We start from the raw sequence: 21,523 nt of genomic DNA on the forward strand, positions 1-21,523 counted from the left end.
CCACTTGGATGAGATAAGACCATCTGTGTTGGATCTTGATTTAGTTCCTCTGCCTCTGTGCCTGGAAGAACACATAATAGTGTGAGCTGTCCACGTTTGAATTTTGGGAGCAGAGAAATGAGGCCTTGTCAGTCCCGTGACAGGTTTGCCTCACGTTTTTACTCAGGCGCTGTAGGGGCTGGGTAGGAACAGAACCAGTTCTGGTTTGCTTCTCCCCTTCTTGTACCCTGGTACCAGAGAAATAACAGCTGTTTGTTTAGCATACCTGTGTTAATTGCTGTTGCTTGTGTTTCTGTTCCCTCCTGCAGGAGACATACACATCCTTCTGAAGCAGCTTGTGCTGTTTGGTTATGATGAGCAAGCTGGGGCTCTGCAGCAAGTCCTGGAAGAGGTTTTGCAGTTGATGGAGACCTCGATCCTAGAAATCTGGACTCCAGACCTGCATCAAAGCTCTCTCAACCCGGTCTGTGCTCATCTGCAATACCCATCACACCTGCCATACAATACCAAGTATTTAGCAGTATTTTGCATTCTCCAAAAAAGAGTCCGGAATCCTTGCTGGCTTTCCAGATCTGCTTTTTTTTTTGTAGAGGTCAAGTAGAATTCTGTGCAGTACCTGCCAAGTCAGTACACTCTAGATGCGTACAGCAGGTATAGCCTGCTCTGTCCCTTGCACTGAATGCCACGTTGGACATGATGAGGTTTCGTAAAGCTTGCGTTACCTTGTCCTAGTGGTGACTTCTTTTCATAAGCTGTATCTCAAGCAATTTGTAGAACATAGGAATGCTATTTTCTTTTTTAGGCCTGATGGTTGAAGTGTTAGCATAGCTTTTATGGACTGAAGCACTGGCTTGTCCAACCTGGTGTTGTGAAGCGAAAAGCTACCACACTGGTCAATTTTGTCTGAACCAGGATATCATAAGGAGTATCTTGCAAAAAGAAGGGTTATTTGAGACTTCTAAGCTTCAGCTTAATGCAGAATAAGGAAATCACAAAGACTGCACTTAGTTCCCTTCCAAAGTAGAAGTCCTTGTAAGTAGTTTGTGAGCATTCACGGTGAACACAAGATATTCCCCAGTATCTTCTCCCTAACTACTAATCAGCAAGACTCTAAGGACAGATTAAAACTAGTCTATGTGACAGGGAGCTGAGCCCTTTTAATGAACTTCAGATATTGCTGGCAGTGTAACAAAAATAGTCCTGCCAAGTCATGGCACTTACAGTGCTGGGATAAGGGTTCTGTGCCCAGAGAAGCTGTCCGAAAGCAGTTCTCTCTTTCTGCCTCTATGTTAACTCTTCTGAGACATTACTGGGCTTTCATCACATATTCCTGGTCACTCTGTACTGTGAGGTCTCCTGCAGGCAGCTGCTGCTGCTTTTGCAGACTAACAGCAGAGTTTTCTTTGTAGGTGTCCCTGCTCTTAGCCTTGCTTTGTGCAGGTCAGAACATGGGTATTGCTTCTTCATGCAGGTCCTGGGACCCGGCTCAACTGCGAACAGCATTATGGCTGCCTATCAGCAGAAGAGGATGGTGACTCCTGTTGTACAAGGTTAGTTGAGGCTCTGGTTTAGGTGTGGGTGTGAAATGTCAGTGAGGTCAGTGGGCTTTGAGGCTCTCCAAGCACTCCTGCCTGCCAACAGTTGGAGTACTTCCTCAGTTGTAGGAGTTTCTTGCTTTTCTTTATGGTGTACCCTCCTGCCTTGTGGAAACAACAGCCTTCTTAATAAGCTTTTACTTGCTCCCAAGTCCTGTGCTAAAACTACTGTCTGAATTGTGCTCCTGGCTTTCTGTGTGTGTAGTGTCTGTCTTTTGTGAGGAAATTGGAAGTCTGATTTCTTAGGGAATGTGTCAGATAATTCTGCTTGTAATTTACCTGCTGAATTTTTCTATCTGGCTTTGGCAGCCAAGCCGGGCTCTTGAACCAGGCCAGGCTACAGTCTGTGATGGTGCTTTGCCATCTGGAAGTGCTTGCAGCTAATGCAGACTTAGGGCTGAGAGACCTAGCAAGGGCTAGTCCCACCTCCCCTCTGTATTTCCTCTTCCCCGCTAGTCCTGCAGTCTCTTCCCCTACTAATCCTGGGTTGCCTGGAGAAATCCTCTAATAAACCTCTAGATGTGACCTGCCTGTTGCCATTTGCCAGGGCTGGCTCCAGACAAAACCTTGTGCCTCTTACTCACACTTTGAGTCAGCTGACCATTATGTATGATGTCCCAGTTATTGGTGAATGAACCTGCTTTCTGCCAGTGATTGTTGTCTCCTCATTCTGAACAATAGCACTTAATGGAGAAGGGACTTGATTTGTCCCAGAGATTTATTTCTGTAGGCAGTTCTGCTGGGGACACTCTTCTGTGCAGGCTGGTGATCAGTCACTAAAGGGAAATGCTGTGTGTCAGAGACTTCTCAGTGTCCTTTGATGAAAAGTAAACTTAAGTAGTTGGCGACTTCTCAGTGTCCTTTGATGAAAAGTAAACTAAGTAGTTGGCAGCCTCTGAAGAAACTATATTGCTGTCAACCTCTGTTCTGACCCTTGTCCTGTTTGCCTTTCAGATCCAGAATTACTTATTCCACCAAAACTCAATAAAAATCTACAGTGGAAACTGCATCTTCTGCAATAACTAAAAGCCGAAGAATCCCAGTGGACTCTGAACTGTAACTTTTCGTATAATTTCATTACATCTTCACAGAAACCATTGTTGTCCTGGCTTTCTGATACACTGTTCTTAGGGTTGTGCAAGCAAAGGGTCCCTCCACCTGATGCAACTGTGACCTGTATGGCATCACGCTAACGGGGACAGCACTCACGTCCCACTGCAGAGGTGGTTTGTGAGGTTGGGGAGTACCAGGGTGTGCAGCTCTGAATGCTGCTGGTTGAGTCCAACATCTCCCACCAATGTTCCCTCCCTTCTGCAGGAAGCAATGCCACCAGTGTTGCATGGGCCATTTTCTCTGCCATCGCTCCCTCCCGTGCATAGTACCAGCCATGATGACAGGTCATGTTCTAAGCTGTTCAGTCTGGTGTAGAGATCTCACCAGTAAGTCTGGTGTTTAAGTACCAATAGCAAATGGTAGTTGCTGAACAAATGAGTTGTGTTCTCTCTGTTGAAGCTGGATGTTGGTAATACCACATTTTCATCAGAATCCCTTTGTTACATCCGAGTGAACCCTGCAGTACCAACAACCGCTACTGTCCTGAAAGTGTGCCCATTTGCACCAGGGAGATCTTGGGTAGAAGAAAACATGAATAAAAGCTGGGGGGAGGGGTGAAATGGGGCAGGTCTTGGTGTCATACACTGCTGAGTAACACTCCCCTAATTACCTGAGTTTAAAGAAGATCAGCTAATCCTCCTCTATGGCACTGACAGATCAGCAGCCATACCCTGGTTATGCTATGCACTACTGCAGAACACTTTACACCAGTTTCCTGCTGAATCTCATACCTGAGAATTAGGTTTTACCCCAGAATACTTCTGTGATCTGACTCAAGAAGTAACAGCAGCTGTCCTAGGAGCAGCGGAAGGGGACACGCTGTGCAGGCAAGGCTGGAAACCCTTTCAGCAGTGGCAGCCTCCTTCTCCCTCAGTTAATTTTGGCCTGGCAGCTGCTGTGTTCAATGCAAGCCATCTCAGGTGCTGTGGAAAAATGCCAGCACAAACAAAGCACTTCCTGTCTGTTGGAGGTATCTAATGACTCAGCAATGGGCTGTGCCCTTACTGTGTGGCATTAGCATGTTTCCAGTGCTGCAGATCATCATTTTTGTGGAGCTAGAACTCCATCACACTGAGATGGCCATGTGGGCTTGCACCATATGTGCTGTGCGGGTGGTTTGAGGTTGTTGAGTGGAGTGGCGAAACACTCCTTTGTCAGTGTTGTGTGAAGCACTGAAGTGGTCTTACGTCCCACTGTTTGGAGTTGCGTGGCCTGTTCTGGGTGGTGAGGGGATGGTTTAAGCCTGTTGTTAAGCACCGTGAATGCACCGGAAGGAGATTCTCCAAGAGTAAAGCCTTGAGATGGCTAAACACATGAAAGCGTGGGAGTGTTTTACTGGATCTGGGTCTTCAAAATGATAGCAGAACATAGTCCAAGATGAAATACAGAAGCCATCTTTCCAATCTGGAGAAAGAGATAATAAGGGAGTCTGTTGTCCTCTCCAGAGCGGGGATGGCTCTGGCCTTGCAACTGAAATGTGACACCTGACACTGCTAATTCCTGACAGTCCTAAATCTCATGCCAGGAAATGCTGAGATCTTTCGAAGCCTAATCTATTGTCTGGAAAGAGATTCCCTCTTTAAAGAACCCAAGAAAAGGTAAACCTACTGCTGGCTTACTGAGGATTCATGCTTGTGCCCAAACACAGAAGTTCCTTTAATGCGTGTATATGGCTACTTCTGCTTTTCCATTGTGGTGCTGGTCAAAGCAGAAGACCCTCTGGTCTTAGACATGTTTTCCTGTTCTCCCATCAAGGCAAAATCACTTTAAGTCTGCCACCCAGGTGGAAGACCACCCCTCTAAATCCTTCATATGATAATTAATTGCTGAACTCCATCGTCTTCAGCTGCCCCTCTCCCTCCTGAGTGAACCTTGACCCCCTAGTGTCTTGGAGCCTCCAGGGGGGATGTCCTGCATCCTGCTTCCCACTTCGGCATTTGCTGAACCTTAGCTTCTTCCTGGCAGCCGCCAGGAGTCTGCTTTCCCTTGATTTCTATTAGGATGCTCCTTCGCTTTCTTAGTGATGCCTGTCACCTTGAAATGTGACATCAAGTCTAATTTAGAGACATTGAATTTGCTCTTCCAAGTTCTGTGGAGGCTCCTACAAACAGACATAGTTATCAGAAACTGAAGTAAGCCATTAATGGAGAAATACAGAGTTAGCTTAAGAAATGTCCCACTTTCTGAGCAAATGTGGCTGTATGGAAGCCTAAGTCTCTAGACAGAGTAGAAGTTTGTCACCTATATGCTGTCTAGCTTAAGTACAAAATACAAAAGAAAAAAAAAAACAAACTATTTCAGGCACACAATATTACAAAAGTAATACAGGTCCAGCAGAAATCTCTGTTACAGCAAGGGGTGGAAGGGAGGTGCTCTTGAACTGATTCAGTTCCCCTTTGTCAACACTGGTCTAAGGCACCCAGTGTCTTCCTTAGAAGCACTTCTTAAAAATACAGGAAGGACCATGTTCTTCATATTCACTTCTGTAAACCCAGAGCTCCTGGAAAGAGTGGAGTGAGGCCAGGATAGACCCACCAATCCAGACAGAAGACTTTCTTTGAGGGGACACAGCTGTGATGAGGTTGTCCCTGGGGCACATCCTGGCCAGTTCCATCTAGAAGCGGTTGGCAAAGCCCTCCATCATAGTGCTGTCCCCGAACAGCAGGATATTCCCCACCATTGTTTTGCGGTTGTCAGCATCACACTTCTTGAGACAGGTGAGCATCAGCTGCAAAAGCCCGGGCTGCTATGAGCCAAGTAAGGCTGGTTGGGAGAGCGCTTCAGCACAAAGGAATCTCTCCTTGCCTACAGCGATGAGGTGTCCATCCAGCAGCTCATAATCCATTTGTTATTTCTGAACAGGCAAGCTAAAATCCTGCGTAAGGTCCAAAGTGTAACAACACCTCTCTTTGAGATCTTGTACAATGTTTAGCTGGTGGCCTGTGAACATATTTCCAAACTCATTTAGTAACTTCATGAGATAATGAGTGACGTCCAAGCCAGCATAATCTGCTCTCCTAGTGATGCTACGTATAATGTAACCTTCGTAGATGGGAACCACATGCGAAGCGCCGTGGCCACTTTCCACCACAAGAGCTGAGGTTTTTCCATAAGAATGCATGGATAAATGGGACTGGTAGGCAATGTGGACAGCAGGCACATGAAGTCCTTCAAACATCATCTCAGCATATCTCTCCTTGTCAGTGAGGGAACACAGGGGAGGCATTGATATCAGAACAACATGGTTCTCCAGCTGAATCTGCATCTCCGTCTGGAAAATATACTCCAAAGAACCTTGGACACAGTTCCAGTCCACCACTATGCCACGTCTTACTGGGTTGATGAGTGTTGAGGGTACGCTGCTATTCTGAAGCTTTCTTCCAACAAAGGTTTCTTTTTGATTGCTCCCACTCTTCTGTGTGGGCTTACCTACTGTAGATGAAAAAATGTAGGAAGGCCATGGGTACCCTGCAAAGCCACACCTGAAGTGACCCATGCCAATGTCTGTGACTACTGCTTTAGTTTCCTTTGTGGCCTTGAGGCTACCCTTGGACATGGATACGTGGGTGTCCCTTATAGGCTTCAAACAGCTTATGTCCTCTGCTGCCATTCTTGCAGACCGTTCCTATAGCTGTGACTTTCATCCAGGGAGAGGTGGACATGCTTCTCCGTAGCAGTGCCCTGCCACCACTCCACCTGGGGACAGCACAAGCAGCAAACACATGCCTGGAGCCCTGGTGGCAGTGTTTTTGCTGATGCCACTGACTTACAACACCATACACAGGCTTTCCCATCAGAAACCAGTGCTCCCCACGTGAGTGTGTGACAGTCATGACTCGGGCAGCTGAGCACCGGTTTTACAGATGGATTGCAGGTGTTTGTGCTTCACTTCGGCCTGCTCTGAGAGGTATTAAAAAACATGACACCCACCCAGATGTCAGGGGCCGTGGGCCACAAGCAGCGTGTTTAACTGTGAAGCAGTGTGCCTTTCCTTTCTGGCCTGCATCTGCCATGCGAGGAAGACCACAGTTCTCCAGCATTTGCAAGTGCTCTTGGTCCAAAATAGTTCCTGTTGCTAAGCATTAGCACTGCTTCACCTCTGGGGACAAGTGATGCCCTAGTTTTACCGTGTCAAGAGTGAATCCCTGGACTGGCTGTGCTTTTGCCATTGTTTCTCTTTAAAAAAAAAAAAAAAAAAGTTTTGCTTTCTACATTAAGATGTCAGCAAAAACTAAAGTGTGACTGGTGTTTGAATTAGGCCACACCCAACCCCTCACCCTTACTGTCCCCCATTCTACTACAGGAATGTCTGTTCTTTTCCAGGAGCAACAGGTGCCCCATCAAAGTGTGTATAATAACATGCTGCTGCTGCTCAGGGGCACAGAAGAGGATGCCCTCTCCCCACAGAATACGTTATCCAGTTACGAACAGCATTTTCCTTGTGTAACAAAAGCTCTTCGTGCTCTTCTACTGAAAGCTATTTCACCCAGAGGGCATCTTACTTAAGATGCTGGGCTTAGAATGACATGGAACCCTACAAACCGGTTCTGGACCCAGAAACAGATTTTCATTACTACTGCTCTGCTGCCTATCTGGGAGTTCACATCTTGACGACAGCAGAGGCTCACCAAAATCCCGGCGTGGGGAAACAGGACAGCATTAAACCACATGATTTCTGTACCAACCTCAACACAGGCAGCCAAGCAACTGCAAACCTTGATAGCTCATTACTCTGGGGAGCAGTAAAGCCAGTCATTGCGTAGTATAGATGTGTTTTTATATATAAATGATTAAATACATCCTTTTACCTGAAAGAGGTAGGCTGCCCCTCTTGGAGCCTGAGCAGTGACTACCCTGGCACCCTGGTGAGGGGCGACGCCTGCTCCATAACTAAAGGGAAGCTTGGCAGCACTGAAATCCTCAAGCTGTGCTGTGGCACAGCGAAGTGAGGACACTGCAGCTGATGCTCGTTCCCATACACTCTCAGTACATTCCCTTGACAGTTCTGGCGTCAGTCACACCAGCCTCTGCAACATTATCGCTTTACTGAAACTTCAGTGATAGGCAGAAGACACCAAGAGAAAGATCTCTAAATCACTGTTTGTTTCTTTCCTTTCTCTGTAGAAACCTAGATCTGGGCTTAACGCCTCAGCTTCTGAATTAAAATAGATCCTTTCATCCAAACAAAACACTTCTTCCAGATTTCGGTTCACATGCAGATTAGTGTGGCAGTACCACAACAAAGCTGCAAACACACCTTCAACTTCAGAAGTCATTTTATTTTATGTTGTGGGTTTTTTTGTCTAAGCTATTACAAAGTTAGTCTGCTGCTGTTTCCAGGCTACTTTTTCCCACATTACATTTGTCATTCCAGTTAACAAAAAACATACATGTCCATTGACATTTCGAGGTCGTTGTTTTAGCCTGAAATCTGAAGACAGGTTGTATGATGATTTTTTGCAAAGTCATTTTGGCCAATGTTTCCTGAGATGTTCCTTTAACTGTGGGATAGTGGACAGCTGCTGTTTGCAGCAATGGCATCTCAGGGGTGATTTGAGAAGTTCAGAGACATGATCTTTCACCATCACTTTCCCCTTGCTTCTTACCATCTCTATCACATCTGAAAAAAAGGTAAGAGATGAGAGGTATTGCAACCATGATGCATCATACAACACATGACACCGCAGAGCCTCTGCACGCTGCTTCACATGCGCAGCATGTCATCACTCCGTTCTAATTTCAGCCAGTCACAAAAGTCGCTTGACTTTTACTTAGTGTTATTCCCCAATATCTGAAATTACATAAAACCTTTCACTTATTACACTAGAATTTATAGCTTACACATTTGTTGGGAAAAAAAGCCCAAAGCCAGAACATGTTACGAAATACCTTTTCTAATCATTACCTTGAGAGTTTAAGAAGTAGTCTGTAGTAAAAGAGTTCCAGTGCTTTTTGGTTTTCAGGGCCGGAGAATCAAAATCCTGGCTGATTACATGCAAATGTAGCTGACTGAAACAAATATATTATGTAGACAGAAGAAAAATGTTAATGCTCAGAGTTTTTTTGCAGTACTATCAGTTGCAAACATGATTCAGCAGCGTCGGACTGCCAGCCCTATGGGTCAGTCTTATCCTGTTTGACTCCTAATCCTGCGACAGAAGAAACCCAGTCCATTCTGGAAGCACTGTCTCATGCCAAGCGTTTCACTTCCACAGTCAAGGTCGCTAGTCTGCATATTCCACTGGCCCCTAACTACAGTCTGTATTCCTGATAGTTTCCAAAAAGGCAGACAGTGGTTTTAATAAACCAAAGGTTTAAACTTTGCAAACTACCTGAACAGGACTTGATCATTGACTCACAGCTTTGTCCAAAAGCGGAGAACAACTTAGGAATGCTGACTGGAATACCCACGGGCGTTTGGACACTGTAACATCTGGACCTACCCACAAGATTCAAATCCTTGCTAAGTATCAGGCAGGACTTGTAGGCTTAAGAGTCACTCCTGATCCCAGACTGGTGCCCTGGGAGGGGGGATGCCATTGGTGGCGCCACCTCTGTCGCTGGGACTGGACCACAGGCACACAGTGAGCCCCAGCTACAGACCTCTGCTAGGGGAACCCAACTGGCATTTCCCACTGGATCTACGACGCCTGTGTAGCCCATCAGCACATACGCAGCAGTCTGTGCACAGCTGCACCCGAAGGACTTGGACACCAAATTGTTTGTACTGTTTAGGAGGATTAGTTATTTTTAGCAACGCCAGATGACATTACAGATGTAGCCTCAAATCTGTAGAACTGGAAGAACACAGTCTCCAGCTGATGACTCATCTAGGTCTTACCTCATACTGGGGATAGCATGGTAACCCAGTCTGAACTCCAGACTCTCTCTGGCAGGGCACTGTTCAATCATTTTTTGCCCGACTGCATGCATATGTTCCAAGAGTTCAAGATGGTCCCTGGTGACTGACTTCAGGCTTGAAACAGGGTCCCACGGTAAGATAAGCCAGTGGTAACGTGCTTTGGGATACTTATCTTTGATGACTACAGTCTTTTCATCTTTGTAAACCTTGCAAAACAAAATATTAGATTATTTACTAATTGAAAGTTCAGTATCTTATTCCTATAAGCACTGTATTTAGTGGATTTTGAGATGTTATTCATCTGCACATCCCATTGTGGTTGCAGAAGTCCCTTAGCACATGTATGTGTTGCTGGTGCGTCTCGGACTGCCAGGAAAAAAGCCAGGCAAGATTGCTAAGCGGGGAGAAATATCAAGCAGCAGAGCATTCCACTTCACGGAGGACTTTTGCGGGAACTAAGTTGGTCCAGGATATGTGCTCTCTTCTATACCATGTAGCAGGCAGCTACAGAGAGATGTTCCAGCATCCCTCTATATATGCTTTAAGGAAAAAGCTTTCTGTTCTTACATAGCAGGAAGTTACCTATTGCTACAGGAGGATATGAACACTTGAAAATCAAGACTCAGATACCAGTGAGGCCTAGGAAATTCTACTTCCATCAGGCTACACTCAAGTTTAGCGATCACCAAAACAAAAATCACGGCACTCTGTTCAACATAAAGCACGAAGGAACGCACTGGACTGCCTCGTCCTGCACAGATGTCTGGAGTGAAACACAAGCCTCAGAGGTGCTGCAAATAACATGCTCGGTGCTGCAGACCTCCACTGGCATTACAATGACAAAAATGTTAAAGCTTGAGCTATTTCAGTTCATGCTACCCAACATGCCACTTTGTAAGATCACTCTCAAAAAGGAGAACAGATTGGTGTCTATCAAGCCCTTCTTCCCCTGTTCTCACTTTGTTTTGCCTTCTGCAACAGTTTAATGCAGCTGATGAAGAGAAACAGTAGCAAAGCACATGGAGAACAGAGGAGACAACCTGTCCCTGGCAATAAAAATCTGCCAGGTTCTGAAGCAGAAACTGTGCTGTATCTCTGATCTCTTAACAGTACATCTATTGGTGAGAGATGGATGATGTCTTTGTCATCTTTGCTAATTATTCTCGTATGTTTATATACAGAGCTGATCACTCTTGCTCTACAGGAAGGAAGATTAAAATTTTATCAGCATACAAATCAAAGGACTGATTCAGCAGCAAGACTAGTTGATGTTGTCATATTTTTAATTACACACATTAGTGTCTGCATATGCAGCCAGTGAGAATGGGACCACGATCAAGTGTTTTCAGAAGGAAGAAATACTGCCATTTATTTAATATTTTATTAAAAAGCAAAGCTAGGAGTTCTATTGTTTGTGTATTTAGTTCAGAACCACAACTAGTAAAGCTAACACTAAGTCACAAACAGTTATTTGTGTTCTAACATTCAAAGAAAAGTTTTAAAACCAGTTTATCTTTTGGGTCAAGAAAGCACTGCCTTGGTAAGTGCTATATGAAATTCCACTTGAGAGATGAAGATCAAGCTTCACGTTTAAAAAGCAAGTATTTCAATAGCTTATCATTCCCCATAGAAAGACTCATTTGAAACCGCTGGCATTTCCACGAGGATGGGCATCCAGTTCTCCTACAACTCTACATAGTTCAACACCTTAGACTTGAACTTAAAAAAAAAAAAAAAAAATCAATCAAGAAATAATGACCTTCTGATTAGTTATCAAGGAAATTATTTTCAGCTTGAGGATGATTATCACCTGGAGGAGCCCAGTGAAGCTGTGAGATCTTCACCCTTCAAGATCAACTCAATTCAAACGGAAAAGGCTGGGGCAATCACACCGAGTGTAAGTGGTCAGACTGGGTGAGCTCCAAACGACTTTTCCAACTGAAATTATTCAATGATTTCAAGAACCAAGTATCACAGGTGTCTGTGATATCCATCTTCCTGAACACATACTCTTGCTGAGAAGTATAAAGGGAAGAACACATCTCTAATGTCAAGATGGCCATGCAGCAGTCAGCCAGCCAAAATCCAAGCTAAATGGACCCAAGCTTCAGGCCTTACTATCCCAGACAGTCGAATACTGATGGAGAACATTCTCCCTATTTTGGAGATGAGCTAAAAAAACCCTTGTTTTTCAGAAGGAGTGGTCTATATATTTGCCATAACTTCAAAATAAAAAGAAATATAGGTTCTATACAGGGATAGGGAAGATTCTCTCAGGGCTCTCTCAGAATATAGTAACAAGACAGTATGTATACAGTGCAGCCACAAAAGACAGTTGTCAGATTTCTGCTTCCTGAGTCTGACCTCCGCAAAAGCAGGCGGCAGACAACAAAAAAAATGAGCTCAAGGAAAACCATTATGCAGCCACAGGAAAGCAGAGGGAGGGAGGCGCATCTGGAGCATCTGCAGGTTAAAAGAAACTACCCAGCAATTTCCAATTGGTAGAAAGAAAGTGGGTGGAGAAGGAGCCAGGAGTCACATCCTGTCAGCTGGCTCAGAGGTATTGCTGTTAAGAGTTTGTTGGAAACCAGGAAATGCACCAAGCTTGGAAACAACACCTCCCATTTTAGTTGGTTTCCCTGAGGAAACAAAGCAACTGCACTGCTCGCCTGCTCTCCCAACAACCTTTCTGAAATCTGTTGGCTGAATTCAACAGCGTAGAGAGCTCAAAGACAATTAAGATAATGACATCCTGCAAAATTAGCATAGTAGAGACTCCCAAATTAATGCTACTACAGAGAGAGATGCAAGTACAATTCAGCCCTTACGGAATACTCTACTGGTTAATCAGATCATTAAACTACAGAGGGAAGAAAAAAAACTCATTTAACTTTGTTAGACAGGAACTACCGTAAAGTACAAGAGTACAGCTCTCACCTGCATTTTTGGATCTTGCATGGAGCTCTTTAGACCCTGACTCCAGTGTCCTAAATGTTCCTACAGCACAGGATTAAAAAAAAAAAAAGGTAACTAAGAATCAAATTATATGTTTTAAAGCATTCAGTTAAGTACTTTCATTAGTGTACAACAGTAAAATAATAGCTGAATGACAGCTGAATTATTTCCTTTCTATAAATGCCAACACATCTGCTCCAGCTGCCTTCACAAACCTACTTTTGAAAACTTTTAACAAGGTACTGTTAAGATTTAAAGTCAAGTCTTTCAAACGTTGGAAGTTTAACAACAGAGAGCTGTAGATCTGTTTGAATTTAATAATTTGCAGGCATGTATTATGGTACAGTCCTCGATTACTACTGATGATAGATTATTTTACTAAAAGACCCTCTGCTTCATGGATCACCAGGGCCAAAGGAAGTACAGGATCTCCACTAACTGTCCTACCACATGCTGCTCTGCGCAGAACAAGTGGTTGTGGTTTGCTGCCTTACTGTTCAATGTATTCATTTTTTGATATTATGCAGGAGTGGCTGCTACAGAAAAAAAGAAAGGCACAGGAAGATCAAGCCAACATTAGCAGTTATCTCTTAAGTTGGTTACTGAACACCTAATAGAAGGTGACTCGAGGGTACTTTTTTCAAAACAGATAATGTTTTATCTGTTCAGATCACTTTACAGGCATTATCAACAGTGATCTTCATCATAGTCTTGTAGATGAAGATGTTCAAACATTATTTTAACGCTGACAGAGAAACAGTGTGAATTGGCTTGTCTCCCTGCTCATACCACCACAAATCTGGCCCTAATATAACTAGCCTGAGTTCACAGGTGAAATAAGTGGTCAACCCACCACAACCTGGGACTGAAATTTTGTCCCGAGGGGTCTCATTTCTGTGCCTTCTCCTCCAGCAACTGTACTGTCAGTTCTAGATGCACTAAGCAGTCTTTTATTTTGTCCATGTCAGCCGGGCTAAAAATCTCCTTACAAAAAGATTTTGCCTGGTTACATTCCTTAATGTAAACATCATACTACCATAAGGAATGACCAAAGCAAGAGGGGGAGGAAAAAAGCAATTAAAAAAAAAAAGAGGGTCAAGTTGTTCCATTCTCTGTGCATAAGCTTTTAGACAACCACTGCTCTATTTGTAACATAGCAGATTACAACTCAAGAGCCAGCACAGTATCCTTGTGTGACTCCAGCTGAACCGAGCTTGTGTGGGCTGTCCTTCTAGCAGAAACTGCAGCACGAACCAGAGATTAAATCCTCACTCGCTACAAGCAAGCCCTTCACACACACACCCCCCCTCAGCTCAGGTTAGAGTGGGCTCCAGGAAACTTTCGCAGGATCTGGGGGATGTCAGGAGCAGTCTTTGCCTCAGCTTACATGCTCTGAGGATCTGTGTTCACCTGAGATGCTTCCCCATCAGTAGTATCCACAAAAGACCACTCCTGATGGAGGAGACAACCCCAGGAGAAACAGCACAAGTACTAATAGCAAAACACTTGCCTTTTTGCTTGAAGTTACTTCACGTGGAGATACACCCAGCTTGGGATTTGCAGAACTGCTTTCTGTATCCACCACCTCCATTTTCATTATTTTTCTGGGCACAAGCTCTACGTCATCATTCTCGCAGGAGTCCTCACGTAGCGTCTTGGTGGTTTGTATTTTCTCTTCTACTCCTGTAACAGTTTTCTCTGAGTCTTCAGCAAATTCCACCACATACGGGTAAAGTTTGTTCACAATATGCAGAACTTGGCCTGGCTTCATTTTCACCTCTTCATCCTTGCCAATATTCACAAGATCAACACTAGCTGGGTTGACTCCCATCTTTGGTAGGGAGAAAAAAGGGAAAAAAAAAAAAAAAGGCAGATGATGCAGAAACTGGAATTGTGAACTACCACTTCATTGTCCTGGACTATCACTATCCTGGAAAGCAAATGTGCGTTGTATTCACTGCACCCCCTCCCCACACCAATCTGCTCTAGAGGGAAGTCCAACACATAGAGAGATTGAAGACTCTGTGGCCCAGTCTTCAATCACAGCACACAACTCTCAGGAGCATGGCTTCACAGGGACCTGACAGTTCTGTGGAAGCTGGCTACAGAGTTACAGCAAGACCTATGTTGCATTTTGCTCACAACAAATTAACAACCTGTTAAACAACTGTTAAAATAATAACAGCCTTAGTAACAATTCTTTCTGAAGAGTAACAGTAGTTTTAACAAATTATTTCGGTTCAATCATCCCCAGAAAGTTTCCTGTTTTCAAATTATTTCACTTTTTCTTCTTCCTTTTACTACATTTTGTTTTCTTTTTCTATCAAGTGCTGTCTCATCAACACATTCGCCTTCAAGTACACAAACACACTCTTCCAGCTCATTTCAAGAGGGAAAGGAGTACACTGCCTCATATGTAAGCAAAAAATAAAGAAAAATCAGGAAAAAAGTCTCTCTGAGCCCCCAAAAGAGTCCACTACAGAGATAAGCTTCTTGCTCCTGTCTTTTTTTTTACCCCCAAGCTGAATGTGATAACCCTTCTCCGGTCCACAGAAGACTGTGTTCAAACATGGTGACACCTGCCTCTTCCTTCAAGAGAGGCTAAACCTCTGTCCGCCTCAGCTTGTGCAAAGTATATACCAGCCTATCCGTATTTTAATGCTTTTATTTTGCATCTTTCACAAAAGAAGGGGGACTTCAACCACCCCGATATCTCCTGGAGGGACAACACAGCAGGGCATAAGCAATCCAGGAGGTTCCTGGAATGCATGGATGATAACTTCCTTCTCCAAGTGGTAGAGGAACCAACGAGGAGAGATGTTTTGCTGGACCTTGTTCTCAACAATATGGAGGTACTGATGGGGAACATGAAGCTCAAGGGTAGCCTTGGCTGCAGCGACCATGAAATGCTGGAGTTCAAGATCCTTAGGGCAGCAAGTAGGGCGCACAGCAAGGTCACTACCCTGGGCTTCAAGAGAGCAGAGTTTGGCCTCTTCAGGGACCTGCTTGGTAGAGTACAATGGGATGAAGCCCTGGAGGGAAGAGGGGCCCAAGAAAGCTGCATAATATTCAAGGATCACCTCCTCCAAGCTCAGGAGTGGTTCATCCCAACAAAGAGAAAGTCAGGTAGGAACACCAGGAGGCCTGCATGCATGAACAAGGAGTTCCTGGACCAACTCAGGCACAAAAAGAAGGCCTACAGAGGGTGGAAGCAAGGATAGGTAGCGTGGGAAGAATACAGAGAAATTGTCCAAGCAACCAGAGATCAGGTTAGGAAAGCTAAAGCCCTGATAGAGTTAAATCTGGCCAGGGACATCAAGGGCAACAAGAAAAACTTCTATAGATATGTCAGGGATAAAAAGAGATCTAGGGAAAACGTAGGCCCTCTCCGGAAGGAAACAGGGACCTGGCTACCCGGGATACGGAGAAGGCTGAGGTACTCAATGACTTCTTTGCCTCAGCCTTCACTGGCAAGAGCTCCAGCTGCACAGCCCAAGCCACAGAAGGCAAAGGCAGGGACTGGGAGAATGAAGAACTGCGACTGTAGGAGAAGATCAGGTTTGAGACCATCTAAAGAACCTGAAGGTGCACAAGTCCATGGGACCTGATGAGATGCATCCACAGGTGGATGAAGTTGCTAAGCCACTATCCATTATATGTGTGAAGTCGTGGCAATCTGGTGAAGTTCCCACTGACTGGAAAAGGGGGAACATAGCCCCCATTTTCAAAAAGAGAAAAATGGAAGACCCAGGGAAATACAGGCCAGTCAGTCTCATCTCTGTGCCCGGCAAGATCATGGAGCAGATCCTCCTGTAAACTATGCTAAGGCACATGGAAAAGCAGATGACAGACAACATGGCTTCACTAAGGGCAAATCCTGCCTGACTAATTTGGTGGCCTTCTATGATGAGGTTACAGCACTGGTGGATAAGGGAAGAACAACTGACATCGTCTACCTGGACTTGTCCAAAGCATTTGATACTGTCCTACACGACATCCTTGTCTCTAAACTGAAGAGACATGGATTTGACGGATGGACCACTCGGTGGATAAGGAAGGAATTGGCTGGATGGTCGCACTCAAAGGGTTGTGGTCAACGGTTCAATGTGCACATGGAGCCCAGTGACGAGTGGTGTTCCTCAGGGGTCAGTACCGGGGCCAGTGCCATTTAACATCTTTGTTGGAGACATGGACAGTGGGATCGAGTGCACCCTCAGCAAGTTTGCAGATGACACCAAGTTGTGTGGTGTTGTGGACACGCTGGAGGGAAGGGATGCCATCCAGAGGGACCTTGACAGGCTGGAGAGGTGGACCTGTGAGAACCTCATGAAGTTCAACAAGGCCAAGTGCAAGGTCCTCCACGTGGGTCAGGGCAATCTCAAGCACAAGTACAGGCTGGGTGGAGAATGGATGAGAGCAGCTCTGAGGAAAAGGACTTGGGAGTGCTGGTGGATGAGAAGCTCAACATGAGCCAGCAATGTGCACTGGCAGCCCAGAAAGCCAACCATATCCTGGGCTGCATCAAAAGGAGCGCGGCCAGCAGTTCGAGGGAGGTGATTCTGCCTCTCTGTTCTGCTCTCCCCCACCTGCAATACTGCATTCAGCTCTGGAGTCTCCAACACAAGAAGCACATGGACCTGCTGGAGTGAGTCCAGAGGAGGGCCACCAAGATGATCCGAGGCCTGGAACACCTTTCCTGTGAAGACAGGCTGAGAGAGTTGGGGCTGTTCAGCCTGGAGAAGAGCAGGCTCCAGGGAGACCTTATAGCAGCTTTCCAGCACCTAAAGGGGCCTACAAGAAACTGGAGAGGGACTTTTTTCAAGGTCATGTAGTGACAGGACAAGGGGCAATGGCTTTAAACTGAAAAAGGGCAGATTTGGATTAGATCTAAGGAAGAAACTCTTCACTCTGAGGGTGGTGAAACATCGGAACAGGTTGCCCAGAGAAGTTGTGGATGCCTCATTCCTGGAAGTGTTCAAGGCCAGGCTGGATGAGGCTCTGAGCAACCTGGTGTAGTGCAAGGTGTTCCTGCCCATGGCAGGGGGCTTGGAACTAGATGATCTTTAAGGTCTTTTCCAACCCAAACCATTCTATGATTCTATGACATCTGTTATTTCCTCTGTTCTAGCAGAATATGAGGACATCAAGGTCGAATTTTTACCTGCCTATCTCATTGCATCAGTTTACAGCTCCATGCAACTGTAAAATAATTTTCCCCTCAAAATAGGGTTTTAAAGACTGAGAAGTTACCTTAAGTTTAGCCAATGACTGAAAAGCAATACGTTTTCCTCTGTCTCGGGCATAACTGATAACACAAAGTGGCATGGGCAACCTATAGTGACTGCTTGATAGATGGATTTTGCCTGATCATGAGGGTGATCCTAGGGAAATTAGGAGTCTCCGGCTTCAGTAAAATGCTTTTGGTTAACGTTTATACAAGAAACAAGCTTGAGGAAAAAGCTCTTCCCTGTGACTGATAGACTTTGTCACAGAATGTCTCTTCAGCTTTGTCACTGCTATACCTGTCTGCTTCACAAGATGGTACTGTGCCTCTGACCACTTGGTATTCACTGTGATGAAGTACCTATCTGATTCCAGCCAGGATCTCTTCAGTCTACAGTTCTGCAGTTTCACTCAAGTCACGCACAACTCACATTTCCCAGGCAAACACACTACCAAATAACTGATCACTGGAACCCTGTGCTGCACACAGATCACCTGGGAAGCAACTCTAGAGCAAGCAGCGAAAATGTGCTAGGGCCGTTTTGACAGAATATGTTACTCCCTAGTAGACAGAACACATTAATGTGTTGTCCACACATGCTGATACCGTGGGCACATATACATGCCCCAGTTTCTCAAGCCAGGGCATTTTCCCTTCATAGTATCTCAGGGACACTGGTCCTCATTAGTACGAGACAGCAGGCCTATATCCATTCAGTCAGTAACATGAGAATGCCTTCAGTGCTGTGTCACATCCCATCCCTTCCCAGAAATGACCACACCTTTGGCTCTATCAGCCATCAAAACAAAAACCTTCCACAACCACCCAGTCGCACTAAAACTAGAATGAATCAAAATCTTAAATGAAGGGCTGCCACAGCTTTGGAAGTTTAAGGCTCAGGAGGCAGATCAGTAAGCTTAGGAGAACTCTGAAATCTCCCAAACATGGCACCTGGAAGAACAGCTTGAGGATTCACTGCAGCATTCCCTGATGCTCTAAGTCTGGCTGTCTGAGACCGGAACATATCTGGAAGTAGTACAGACTTTCCACTGCAGTACACACACACACAAAAAAAAAAAAAAAAAAAAAAGACAGATCCCTTCCAAGGACCACTCGCTGTGCTCTCTTTGGCCATAAAACAGATTCGGGCCCTTCAGACCCGGTGATCAGTATCATCACTTGCAGCATTTGTGGAATTTAAGTAGAAGAACGATCCTGGTAAGTATCAGAAATATTGTAAACCCATTTAAAAACATACCTGCTTAACTCTGACATATCCCTTGTTACAGTCTGCTTTTAACTGAACTGGAAAGAAAGAACAAAGTGTAAATAAAAAGGCCAGAACTCTGCTGAACCACCCCTTGCAGAAAACACTCCTGTATTTTAAGATCTGCTACATTCTGAAGCTGATCTCTGTGAACGTACACAAAGAATACTTCTGCCTCATCCTGTTTCCAGGACCACAGGTAAAACAGAACCAACCCATACAACTGAGTCACACCTGTATATTTCACATCATGGATCAGCAAAATCACTTCAGAATAAAGGCAAAATCTATGGAAGTCTTCTACACGTTCTGGCTATTCTCACCAGCCCTCTGCGACAACAAGGCATGGAGCAGGACTGTGTCCAGAGGGAAGAAAGTTAAGGCAGGGAAGATGTGAAGGGGAGTATTTTATAGATCACAGATATTTTTATATATTCTCCCACTGCATCTATAAAATAACAAGTCACACTAAAAGTCAGTTGGTGGAAGACTAGAGAGATGAAGTGCCACCCACGAGGCAAGAGTGCAGGGAGCGGAACAGGGCTGCGAGCAGGGGTCTCATGTTAAGGGTCAATGCCTTTGTAAACTAAGGTGAATTTCCTGTTATTAGGTGTTTGCTCTGAGTTTTTAGGACCCAGAGGTCTCCATACATGCATATAAAAAAGCTGGATGACTTCAAGAATCAAGCAACACTAAGTACCACGCAGAGAAAGGAGACGACCATGAGCCAGTGACTGCAGAAGTCAGCCTAAGGAAGGCTCGCTTGGCTTTCAAGAAAATACTGTGATTTCCCATTTAGACCGTGCTCAAAGCAGGCTTATGAATCAGGCCAAAACACTGGTCTGTTGGCTTCCCTGTAATTTAGCTGAACAGAAGAATGATGCTTATTGATAAACATGACTGCTGTACTTGTATCTCACGCTCTTCACAAGTCAGGTTGCTGTTGCATGTAGAAAGCAGGCTTGGAGCTAAACATTACCTTGCTGCCGTGAACACTTCTTATCTGTTATCCCAGTCTCTGGGCCACGCCCAATCACCACTGCTTCCAAGTGTGGCAGTTTTATTCGCTGGCTGCATTTCTCTTTCCTCACAAGCCAGCACACACGCATCACTGTGCTATAGAGCAAAACAAACAGTATGTCACTAACATGCAGCTTCCCCATGGGTCACCTTCCTGTGGAACAGGGTCCAGGAGATTCTGCTGCCAGCCCATTCATTAGCTGAGTCATTTCTGCTAAGTGGGTTCATGTCCCTAAAATTCAAGGCAAAGCACAGCATTAACTTAACACTAGCATAATCTAAGAGCAAGCTTCTGTTGAAATGGCAAACTTATTTTCCTTCCTTCTACACCACCGTACAGTCTCACATCCACAGATGATACACGGGAAAAATCAATTCCATCAGCAGTTCCATGTGACAGAAAAGCCTACCCACAAAAAAAGTGATTTGTTTCCCACTGAATCAGAGTTGATCTGGAAAATTAACTTACCCACCAAAACAAAGAAAGTAGCAGAAGACAGAGAGGGCGAGAAAGGGGGATAGCTTCCTCCAGCAACAGTCTGGACCACGCTATGAAACTGGACCCTCAAGCTTACACCAACTTGACCCTGCGGAGCAAAAACCCTGCGCCCTCCCCGCTGCCTGGTGCCAGGCACTCAGCGCTCCTCCTCCCAACCCTGTGGCGAGCTTATCCCAGTGGAAAGCAACCCTCCGCCCCCAGTGCAACACCAGCGCTGCCACACACTCAGAAACGTGCGATGTGCGGCGAGGCCCACCCGGCTGCACCCCGCGAGCCGGCCCGCTGCTCGGGACGGGTCCTCCTCGCCGCTCACTACACACCCCGCCCCAGAGCGCCGCCTTTCCCCTCGGCGCCCAACCGCCGGGACGGGGGCCCGGCGCACGGCAGCGGCCGCCACCACCGCACGGCGGCCGCAGACGCGAGGGAGCGCCCGCGGGCGGGCGGACGGGCGCCCCGCCGGGCCCCGCTCTGTCGCCGCCGCACGACGGCAGCCGCCGGCCGGGAAGGGAGCGGGACCCCGTCCCCATGGCAACGCCGGGCCCCGCCCCTGCCGCGCGCGCGGGCCCCACCAACCGTCTGCTGCAGCGCAGCCCCGCGTGACCACCGAGGCGTGGCGCGGAGCGCGGGCCGGCGCAGGCGCGCGGAGCTCGCGCGCGCCGGGACAAGAGCGAAAGCTCGGCGCAGGCGTGGGGGCGCGCAGCCGCGCCGCCATTAGACCTGCGCGGGAACCGCGCCCCGACGGTGTCAGGCCCGGGATGCTGCCGTGTACCCGCCTGTAGCTCGGTGCCTCCCCGCAAGAAACGGCCCCACACCGGCAGCGCTGCGTGCGGGAGGTGCCGGGGGCAGGGCCTGCCCGGTACACACGCCTCACGTGAGAGGCAGCGGCGGCTGCTCCCCGACACGCAGACGGCGGAACCGGAGGCACCGCTGGCGGCCCCGGCCGCCCGCCCGCCACGCGGGGCCGAGTCGGAGGCGCCGCTCGCCCGGA

At 46.3% G+C, this 21,523-nt stretch overlaps 3 protein-coding genes across 3 annotated transcripts in view; 1 reads left to right on the forward strand and 2 right to left on the reverse strand.

Moving 5' to 3' along the window:
• The window catches only part of ELP1 (elongator acetyltransferase complex subunit 1), a 31,765-nt gene extending 28,924 nt beyond the window's left edge, over window positions 1-2,841 (forward strand). Inside the window, exons 34-36 of the mRNA XM_086630043.1 lie at window positions 309-463; window positions 1,472-1,550; window positions 2,550-2,841. Coding sequence (XP_086486169.1) covers window positions 309-463; window positions 1,472-1,550; window positions 2,550-2,617 — 302 coding nt within the window. The 3' untranslated portion in view covers window positions 2,618-2,841. The remainder of the gene's footprint in view (window positions 1-308; window positions 464-1,471; window positions 1,551-2,549) is intronic.
• A 2,298-nt stretch (window positions 2,842-5,139) lies between these two features.
• LOC104374635 (actin-like protein 7A) lies at window positions 5,140-6,264 on the reverse strand. Its single transcript, XM_009980784.2, is given in 1 exon segment — window positions 5,140-6,264. A coding segment is annotated over 1 exon segment (1,125 nt).
• A 1,743-nt stretch (window positions 6,265-8,007) lies between these two features.
• Window positions 8,008-20,548, reverse strand: APTX (aprataxin). The gene is made up of 8 exons (XM_009980782.2): window positions 20,506-20,548; window positions 19,996-20,132; window positions 19,008-19,054; window positions 14,036-14,356; window positions 12,508-12,567; window positions 9,550-9,776; window positions 8,614-8,717; window positions 8,008-8,328 (listed from the first exon to the last, which is right to left on the reverse strand). Exons 2-8 carry the CDS (start codon window positions 20,123-20,125, stop codon window positions 8,174-8,176), a joined length of 1,044 nt encoding a protein of 347 aa, XP_009979084.1. The 5' UTR covers window positions 20,126-20,132; window positions 20,506-20,548; the 3' UTR covers window positions 8,008-8,173.
• Between the last annotated feature and the right edge of the window lie 975 nt (window positions 20,549-21,523).

Source organism: Tauraco erythrolophus, chromosome Z (genome assembly GCF_009769465.1).
Source record: "Tauraco erythrolophus isolate bTauEry1 chromosome Z, bTauEry1.pri, whole genome shotgun sequence".
Classification (NCBI taxonomy): Eukaryota; Metazoa; Chordata; class Aves; order Musophagiformes; family Musophagidae; genus Tauraco; species Tauraco erythrolophus.